Source organism: Taurulus bubalis (genome assembly GCF_910589615.1).
Source record: "Taurulus bubalis genome assembly, chromosome: 10".
NCBI lineage: Eukaryota > Metazoa > Chordata > Actinopteri > Perciformes > Cottidae > Taurulus > Taurulus bubalis.
In genome coordinates this window covers 15,829,425-15,839,720 of record NC_136598.1, presented here as the reverse complement: position 1 = coordinate 15,839,720, position 10,296 = coordinate 15,829,425, and the positions used below count along the sequence as shown (strand labels likewise).

Genomic DNA, 10,296 nt, shown 5'->3' with positions numbered 1-10,296 from the left:
TGTTTTGTAATTAAAACTAAAATGTATATGTTCATATATTAACATTATTTGTTTTATGTGAAAATAAAGATTGAAGGAACAAATCTGTTTTTCTTTCACTGACACATAAATGTTTTTTTTTATAAAGAACATTTGTATGACAGCTGTCATTACTGCAAGTAAAATAAGCAGAACATAAATATTACTTAAGTAAGGTACTTGAGAAAATATAGTTATATTCCCACAGTTTCTGCAATTTTGAGCAAAATAGCACACAGAAGTATTATATCCAATATCAGTACATCAAGAGGGAAAAAAGTATTTCTCTCTTTGGGAAACCTTAAGCACTATTTAACATCCAGTGAAATGCAGGATTCATTTGTGATGTTAAATGCTAAACTGACCAGATATTATAGATTGTAGATATTTTCAGAAAATGCTCTCATCTAAACAATGGTACAATATGTGTAGTTGCACTTGAACTATCAAAGTCTGTACCTTTTTTATTGAAATACATTTAACTTTGATCAAAAATATATAGATGCAATGTTTTAATTGAATTAATTGAACCCAGCACCGACTGCTTTTGATACTTTGATACATTTACTTCTCTCCTTGGGCAGCAATCGTAAATTCACCTTCAAAGATAATCTCCCAAAGAGCTGTCCTTGATGCACGTCATCAAACAACTCCACCTGTAAATTCAATAGCAGTAAGAACTCCTGAGACAGCCCGAGGAGGTCCGCGGCCCGCAGGTTGAGAACCATGACAGCAGCTTAGGTCCATGATGCAGAAATCACACAAATCAGTCACTTTGTATATATAATAAGAAAATAAACAACCGGACAGATTTCCAGCTGGAAAATAATGTTTGCTTTCAAGTCCCAGTTTTTCTTTCTTTCTTTCTTTCTTTCTTTCTTTCTTTCTTTTTTTCCTTCCTTCCTTCCTTCCTTCCTTCCTTCTTTCCTTTGTATCGATCCCTTCAGAGTTGACGTATCGCTGTCTCTCGGGCTGGTCCCTCCAATCAGCTGTCTTGCTCGCTCTGTCGTACGATGCTCTCGCGTGTTCTGCTCCCGGTGGCTTGTTTTCATCACTCGGCTCAGCCTCAGTCCACACTACAGCAGCTCGCTGTCTGCGCGTGTTGAGAAACGGACTGCGCACTCGCCTCGCGCGCTTTCATATCGACGCACTTGAAAACCTCCTCCTCCGAATGATGCTGCTGGGTCTCGCGGAGACTGCCGGTGCACCGCCGTGCTATGCGCCGCGGAGGTTTTGCATTTTTACGCAGCTATCCAGCCTCTTCGTCCTCTAACCAAACGTCGTCACGTGCAGCTGAAAAGCACTTTAATGCTTCAGATAAAATGTGTTCGGGTAAATACCGCAGCCGACAGGATTTGGACCAGCACTGGAGGCCAGCATGCGCGGATCGGAGGACGTTTTTATAACGCTTGCTAATCATATTTAGCATATTTTGGCACCTAGCACGCATTAAAAGGTAAGAAGATCCCATGCAAATGCTTAATTGTTGATGTAGCTGCATCCTGACTGGAGGTGCATAATTTCTCCCATTTCTGCTGATTTCTGTGGTCATCAATACCTTATTTATAGCCACCACATGACCTCAATTCAGAACTTGCTCTTCCCTCTCTCTGTGGCTGACATAAGCAATGTTCCCAGTATGTGGAAGTGACATTTAGCAGCTTGAGTTCAAGCTTTATCCTTTTCCAACTTCATATTACACTAGTCTCTTGAAGAGAGGACGTCATGGATGCTGCTGGTAAAACATCAGTCCCATCCTTCTGATTTCCTCCCTCTATCCCTCCAGACTCGGCCATGGGTGATGAGAGCAGCCTGTCTCGGCAGATAGGAAGCGTGGAGAGGAGCGTGGTGTTCCTCAGGCAGGAGCACATCACCTTACTCCACGGCCTCCACCTGGAGATCCTCTCCCTACAGAAACGATGCTCAGGTGAGAGACACACTGCTGCTGATCCCACTCTGTGCATGAGGGAGCCGATACACTTTTATGGGAATGTTAAATAACACTCCATAAACTTACACCCAGGCTGCATCTAACTATTTGCTAATTCTAATTTTCTATTTCTTTATTCTATGAAATGTAGGTTAGGATAAAGAAAATGAGTAAATCCTCCCTTTTGAGAAGCCACAACCACATCATGTTTTGTTTGTTTGAAATTCTGTGATGATAATTTACTAATAATGTCAACGCTAATGAGCTCATATTTATGTGAACGATCCTTTGGTGTCTTTTTTTGATTCAGTGAGGACTCCTCCCACTGACCCTCAAAGAGATTTTTAATTACTGGCTTGATGTATTTTTGGATAAAAGCCAGTTTTGTGGCCTTTTTTAATGAGGTTTTTGACGGATTACATGATCAATATTTAATTTTCAAAGGAACGTAAACTGCAGACTCTCAATCTGTAGTGCAGTTATTGTCCTTTCCATCTCAGGTAGAGAACCTACATCTCCACATGTGCACACAGGCCTCATTGTTCCTATGTGTGTGTGTCTGCACCATCAATCAATGCCAGACAATGACTACAGAGTGATGTCATGCTACAATTCCTGTAGATTGCATCATTTCCTGTTTCAGGTCTAATGGGTATGAATCCATTTAATCAAGCAAGCCAGTGCACATGATCGCACATGCATGCACACACACACACACACACACACACACATGCACACGCACACACACACATTTGTATACTATACTATGATTGAGAGGACGCTTTATTTTATTTCATTAATTCCCTGGAGGCCTTCTTTATCCTTTTCCTATCAGTGAATATGAATATTTAAACTAGCAGGGGGTAGCTTTGTCTCCGCAGAGTGGAGGAGAATCTCCCTATGTGAGTCAGTTACACACACACACACACACACACACATACACATATAAGCCACATATACACACATTCATTGTCACGCATACACAATACTGTGCATCCTCAGAGAGATGAATTCAAACATATCCGTCACAGTTAATCCATAGATCCCATATCTTCAGTAATCCATATGAACAGGATTGTGGTTAGAAAATACATATATGGGAGGGGGGGGGGGGACCAGTTGTGTAGAAAACAACCCCCTCCATCACTTTGTAGCTCTGCTGCACAATCACATCTGGTCAATAGAGCTCCTGTGTGAATTTTTTCTAATGCTAGTGCTGTTCATATTTTTTTTTTTCCATGTGGAGTTTTTTTTATGAGCTCTTTCAGCTACATGAAAACAAGACAAGCCTTCAGAAAGACAATCTTTTTCTTGATACAAATAATTGAAACAATAAATAATTGAAATAATTCTGTTGCCACTGAGAGATTGCAACAAACAAACTCCTTTCTCAGAACTCATCAACGCAAATATCTTTGTCCTGGAACCGCTGAATCTGCTTCCCAGTTTTTTTTCTATATCAACTAGAACACAGCGTTTCATTTCCACATTCCTCAAAGGTTTTGTGGAATTGCATATGCAGACACATTATTGCACCACACTCACTAAAGGCAATCTGCTCTTTTTGCTGAACATCTTTACATCTAATGATGCCCTCAACCCAGGTACACAATGAAAAGGTTTTGCGCTATGTGCACTCTTGTTGTCCACTGTTTAGACTGCATGGTGAAGTGGTGCCATTGCCAAACACTCCGTTCACCTCCACGTTCACTTCTAACGGGTGGATTATGGTTTCAAGCACATCAATGTTCTGTGGAGGTTTGTGTTAGCTGCCTGTGGAGAACGGGGGCATCTTGCTGCTACAGCATCAGCTCGGTCTCGGGTTTCTATTGCTGTGGTTCAGGCTAAATGCATGTGCTGAAGAAGATATAAAAGTGTTGAATAATATGGTTATAAAATAACCGTGTATTTTATAAAATAATCAGAAGAAACAAGAATATTGATGAAGGAATGTAAACAGCAAATCATCTGCACTGTAACAAAACAGTTTCCTTTTCAAGCCATGTTTACGCACAAATGTTGACGGCACGGTTCACGTATATCAAACGATGTGATGATGAAGACTGTGACTGTGACTGTGACGCCAGATGCTGATCGCTGTTTGCTGCCAGCTTGCTAATGTGCAACCTGGAAGGATACGTCAAGGTTGAGCTGACTTAGTTGCTGTGCATATTCGCTCTGACTTTGTACTGCTGACCTTTTTATTATTGTTCTCAACGCTCTTACGCTTCTGTCTCCTTGAACAACGAGCTAAATCAGTTTGTTTTAAATGGGGCTTTTTCTCTGATATAATGTGTTTAATGTGTGCCATATAAATCAAATAGGTGTGTCTTACAAGATATGTTTGCAACATTCAAGGTCGAGCCATGAAAAAAATAAACCTGGGATGCTCGGTGGTGCTGGAGGAGATGAGCCTAATCTACAAAGCATTACACACACTGGATGATACAATGTACTGAGCAACTCGTTTTCATTGTTTGAAACAAAAAATAGTTCCTAGAGCCGACTTCATTAGTGATTCTGGCGTGATGGAGGATGACTAGAAAACAGGACCTCTCAAAGTCTGATATATTTGGCTGTTCAATACTTAAAGAGCAAGCAGCGAGTCTGTCTTTCTGGTGCTGCCTATCTGTGGTTTCTCTATCCCTTCTTCCTCTCTCCCTTCCTTCCTTCCCTCCCATCTGTCTTCCCACCCTCCTCACCTTCTCTGTCTTTCTCTCTTCATGCCAGCTGCATGGTAGGCGTGTTATACTTACTGCAGAGGGAAGGAGAAAGGGTGTGACAGAGAGAGGAAGAGTAGTAGAAAGACTACAAATGACACATCTGCTGTTTAAAATTCTGCTTTGTATTTCAAGTAAGCATCTATAAACAAGTGTTATTAGAGAGTTAACTATTTAAAATGAAGGGCATTGAACTAGTTTACGATCGTCACCCGTGGCAGATTGAACAGTCCCATATTTCTGGCTGTGGACAAATCTATGCCACGTTCATCTAGAAATTACTGGAGCCGCACACACAGGCATATTTCTGTGTTTCAGAGTGTGCTGAAAGCTGAGGGTAGAGATTTTCCTGCTGCTCGGTCGCCCTGAATGACAATCTAAATGACTGACAGGTCAGACACGACCAGCAGTCTGACCACCACAACGCTACCGGAGACACTATGCTGACATATCATTTTCATCAGGGACAATCTAACCCTGCTTATACCAAAGCGGCATATTCCAGTCTGATACATTATCTTTTCAATAAGATAAACCAACATGAGATATAATCCATCCGGTATCTAAAAATGACAGCGTGCCAGATATGATTTCATGGAATATATGGATAATCCTAATCATGTTAATGGTGCATCTCACTGTAACATCACTCAGCTATATTACTATTTCCTGCACCACTAAAGAAAAGTCATTCAATCATGATTTTATTGCCCAATCGGGCATCGAGACCAGCAAGCTGCTGACTGTCTGTTGTCTGATTTTTATTTTTTATGGCATAAGACAAATGGATGCATCCACTAATGCAAGAGATAAAAGTTATCTACAACGTGACACAGGGTATAACCGTAACAACTGTACTACACAACAATACACAAGCAAAATCTGTATTGATCTCTCCACACAAAATCATTCACCTTTTCTAATCCATTAGTCTGCAGAATGTGTGGAACTGTAGTTTAGGGTTAAAATTATATTGTTTTTTCAGTTGTGATGAATGCAGCTCTGCTTACATCGTTTTACGGCAACCATCTTGAATTTTACTCGACTTATTTTGAGGATTTCTATTTGTTTGGTTTGCATTTCCCCTTGAAACCGATTGCACAGACAGTAGTTTAGATTAGAATATTGATTTCAAAGAGGAATTCTAATAATGCTAATAAGTTAAAGTTTTTCTCCAGACAGTGACAAGAAATGAAACAGGACATTGTCTTTGATGTAAAGTTTCAGATTTAGCTTCATAAATTATGTATGAGCTCACTGAAAATGTGCTGGAAACTGCATCGAGCATCTGTTATGTTAACCAGCAGCAGCAAACTGAAAATGTCAGCACACAGCTTTAATAAGACATTTCAGCACCCTTGAGCATCTTTATTTTAACTCTAACAATATTATTCAATGTGTTTATATATATATGTGTATATATATATAGTATTATATAGTATGTCTTTAACAGCTTTTTCCTGTGGTTTTGTCTTTCTCTTTTGTTTTTCAGAGTTGACAACTGATCTAAAGGTGAAGCCTCCAGGCAAAAGCCAAATAGGTATGTTAAAAAGAAATCACTCACCTCTACACTGGAGACGGAAACACACACACACACACACACACACACACACACACACACACGTTTACATCTTCTTGGGCTTGTTTGTCTTTGCCACACTCAACCTCAACCCCCAACCCACCATAACTCGACACCCGCACCCCTCTCTGCCTCCCTCTGTCTGCCCAACCCTCCCATCCCCCAGAGGATGAATCCCTGTCAGCTGCCCTCCTCCCTCTTCTCACCCACGCATCCCTATCTCTCTCACTTCATTTACTTACCCTCAAGAAGGGAGACGCCTCTGACAATCCATACGCAAAACTGATCATGGCTGCAAAATGTCTCCTTGTTTTTCTGTGTGGAAAGAGTTGGTCACAGCTGTATGGAGGTCGCAAGCGCTAGCTGGGCAGAACCTTACACGGCTGCAGAGACCACACGCCTCAACACATTTGGCTCATAGCTGAAGTTTGCAGGACTGTATGTGGTGTCTGGATGCTGGGATGCAGAGATATGCACCATTTTGTCACAGTGAATTAGAGACAGAGCAGGGGGATTCAAAAGACTGTGTGAATGTGTGTGTGCTGGTAAATGGCAAGAGGGGGTCGTCTTGTTTCGCTGCATTACTCAGCCATTAGACCCCATCTCTTTTTCCAGGACAAGTTATCCCCCGATCCATCAATACAGCACGGCTCTCTGTTCTCCTCCCATCCTGACAAATTGATCCATCCTCTTTCTTTTTTCCTGCTCTCGTTTTTCCACGTTGTCCCAGAGGGAGTGTCCACTTACTAGACTTTGCTGAGAACCAGAGAGATGTAGAGCCAAGGAAAAGGAGAGAGGTAATGAGAAGTAGCGAGGAGAGCGGTTAAGGGAATAGACAAGGCGGCAGGATGCGGTCAGCTGCAGACGCTGAGGAGGAGGGGAGAGGGGTATGGAAGGATATGAGGATCACATTAGGTACTGTGTTCTATAGTTAGCATATGAGCTCAACATGGGTGTGGTGATGGGCGATTGAAAACCTGAGACTGATCCACAAAGGATTCATCCTGGAGGAGAGAGGGAGAAAGAGAGAGGATCAGGGGAATGTGCAGAGATACTAGAGAAAGAAAATCACAGATGAAATATGACTATGTATGACGAAAGGAAGTCATGCAAACAGAAAGATAAGAGAGAAAGCTAGAGCATGTGAAGAATGCTGCTACACTAAGAAGTAGCTTTAAAGGTGCAATATACAGGATTCAGAGCCTTAATATAGCAGCAAACAACTATTATCTTATGGAGAGATATTGAGCACTAATTAGCTCGGTAAACATTTTTATCTGCTGTTAGCACTTTTGTTGTTTGCACTGTTAGCTGCGAGCTGCCGGCTCTGCCATCACCACGTACAAGGCCGTTGAGAGAAAATCAAAATGCTCCCAATCTCATACATAGCACCTTGAACCTCACACCTATAGTTTTTATCAATGTAGGAAGCACCCTATAATATTTAAGCCTGATATGGATTCAAGGCTGTTTTAAGCTCCAGGACTCACCAAACCTCCCTCCACCCTTTGGGATTCTCCTGCCCTGCAAACCTGACCTATTTCTATCGGCAGAGGCAACGGAGCAGGCCTCTGTGGGTGTAATCTCCTTCTCCTTTGGCAAGCTCCAGCTCAGTGAGCCCAGAGGTTGCTGCACTGGCGTTTCATTCATACCTACTTGGTGTTATAGAATTTAGCCAGCAGGTTTTTTTTCTTTATGTGAGATCATATCGTAGTGGTCCAGCATGACTGTACCTTGCTTTTAGGTGGTAAAGAACACGAGTGATCTACGGCGGCTAGTTTTCTCTCTTCAGTATGTAAATACTGATGATTTGTTCACTGTCTCATGTTTTCATCTCCACCTCTTGCATATTGTCATATTTGTTTGGATATTGAAAATGACATTGTGAACATGTCTAGTTTATTTATTTAATGTAATAACAAGTCCAAATGTGTATAGGATCTTTGAGCTGGTGTCCTCAAGTATTTCAGAAATTATTCTGGAAGAAATTGGTTACATCCATTTTAAAAAGACAAATGTGTGTATCATGAATTTCTTTAAAAAAATCCCAAGATATGATTAAGATTGACAATAAAGACTAAATATATATATATTGTCCAGCTCAAGTCTGTCAATTGAAGGTAGAATGGAGTTAACCCTTTCCATGTATGTGTGCCGTTTCTAGCTCCAGCTCTAAAACCACCACACTGTACCATCAGCAGATTATCTTCATCAGACTTTGAGAGGAAACTGGTGATTCCCCAAATATTTAGATTTTGTTTCATCATATACTACTTTCACACCTATTTACTGAGATAAAATGTGATCTGGACAAGTTGTGCCTATAGGACATATGTGCTGAGGATTAGTGCATGTGTGTCCCAACAAATAAGTAATCTGCCTCTGCATTAATGTATTATGTGTACTAAATAGTGTGCATAAACTATGTGTGTTTTATGTACACTGTGGCTGATTTAGTTGAACACTGACTAGTGAGTTGTGGACAGAGCATTCAGATTTACAGGTTTACTAAGAGGCTGGCCGATATGTAGAAAAGATTCTTGCCCACATACCCTAATATCATATTGCGACAATATTGTGGGGATGACTATTGGTGCTTTCATAAAAATTTACAGCAATGTGGATATTATGAAAGTGGGTAAAGGCAAACAACAAAACGGCTAAAACAGTCGAATAAATTCAGAAAATTGCATAATTTCACTGCAGTTTTTAATGCCGCCTTTAAAACCAGAAGAAGAGCACAATATTACTGCCAAATTTAGGACGGTATCTCATATCAAAATATCGATATATCTTTATACTGCCCAGCCCTATTTGTCACAGTTGTTTATGTATTGAAACTCAGTTGTATATGGAAACTCTTAATTTTAACTCCTGCATGTATTTAAAACTTGCATTTCTGGTCCATGTCTGTGCCAGAGTTACAAGAGGAAGAGGAGGTCCTGGAGGACCGCTGTTGGGACGTGGAGAGCCGTCTGGCCGAGCAGGAGTGCTCCTTAGAGCTTCGTCAGGAGCTGACTCTCAAAGGGGCTTTGGTCGGAGCCCTCAGAGCCAATCTCAAGGAAAAGGAGCGCCATTTCCTGGAGGAGCTCAAACGCCGCAGCCACTGTTCCACCATCCTTAACACGGAGCTGCAGAAACAAACAGAGGCGGCAGCATACCTCTCCTTCCAGCTGCATGCTGCCAGGCAGAAGCTGCACCACCAGCGGATGCAGCAGAGGCAGGGACTCCTCGCCCGAGCCCACAGTCAGGGGGCCCAGTATAGTGCTGAGCAGAACTCTTTTTCTCCACAGATGCCATCAGGAGCCTCCCCTTCCTCTCCCGTGGTTAAACCCAAGCGCAAGAGTGCCAGGGCGTTTTTGAGAGTGGAGCGTGGCCGTGAGTGTGTACCCATAGAGAAAGTGTTGGGCCCTGAAGAGCCCACAGCGATGCCGGACCCTGCACTCTTCCTCCACCCTCGAAGGCATAGAGCTCGATCCAGGCACACGGTGGAGCGAAGACAGGCTCCACTGGGCCTGGATAAGGAGAATGAGGAGGAAGAAGGTGGAGAGGGGCCACCCCAGGGTGAACAGGCCAGACTGGTGTCTTCAGCAGCAGCACCCCCTGCTGCTGAAACGAAGGCAGATTAGCGACGACTGTGACCTGCACCTTTAACTGCAGTATGATCACTGTATCATTCTCCTCTGTCAGACTGTCCATGCTGTTAACCCTTGTTCTGCACCTTTACTGAATTGACACTGAGACTGGTTTTAGCTATTGAATTATATTACACTTATCGCTGACACTTTTTTAAATATGGACTTTGATATAACCTTAAATAACTTGCAAAACTCACTTGCAAAAGTGTCACTTTAAATCAGTCTAGAGATGACGAATTATCTGTTTACACTGGTGTCACATGCTCAATATGCTGTGGGGCCCTATTTCACGGTTTGATCTATAAAGAGTAGCCTTCTTTCTGGACTTGCTCTCTATGAAAAGTGCCCTGAGATAACTTCTGTTATCATTTGGCGCTATATACATTTTATTGGAAATTGAAATATGAGGAT

At 41.9% G+C, this 10,296-nt stretch overlaps 1 protein-coding gene across 1 annotated transcript; it reads left to right on the top strand.

Annotated features, from left to right (window-relative positions):
- Positions 1–1,812: 1,812 nt before the first annotated feature.
- On the top strand, positions 1,813–9,876 carry ccdc92ba (coiled-coil domain containing 92Ba; the record flags this gene model as incomplete). Its single annotated transcript, XM_079224507.1, has 3 exons — positions 1,813–1,945; positions 6,161–6,208; positions 9,167–9,876. The coding sequence occupies 3 exons, from the start codon at positions 1,813–1,815 to the stop codon at positions 9,874–9,876; spliced, it is 891 nt and encodes a 296-aa protein (XP_079080633.1).
- Between the last annotated feature and the right edge of the window lie 420 nt (positions 9,877–10,296).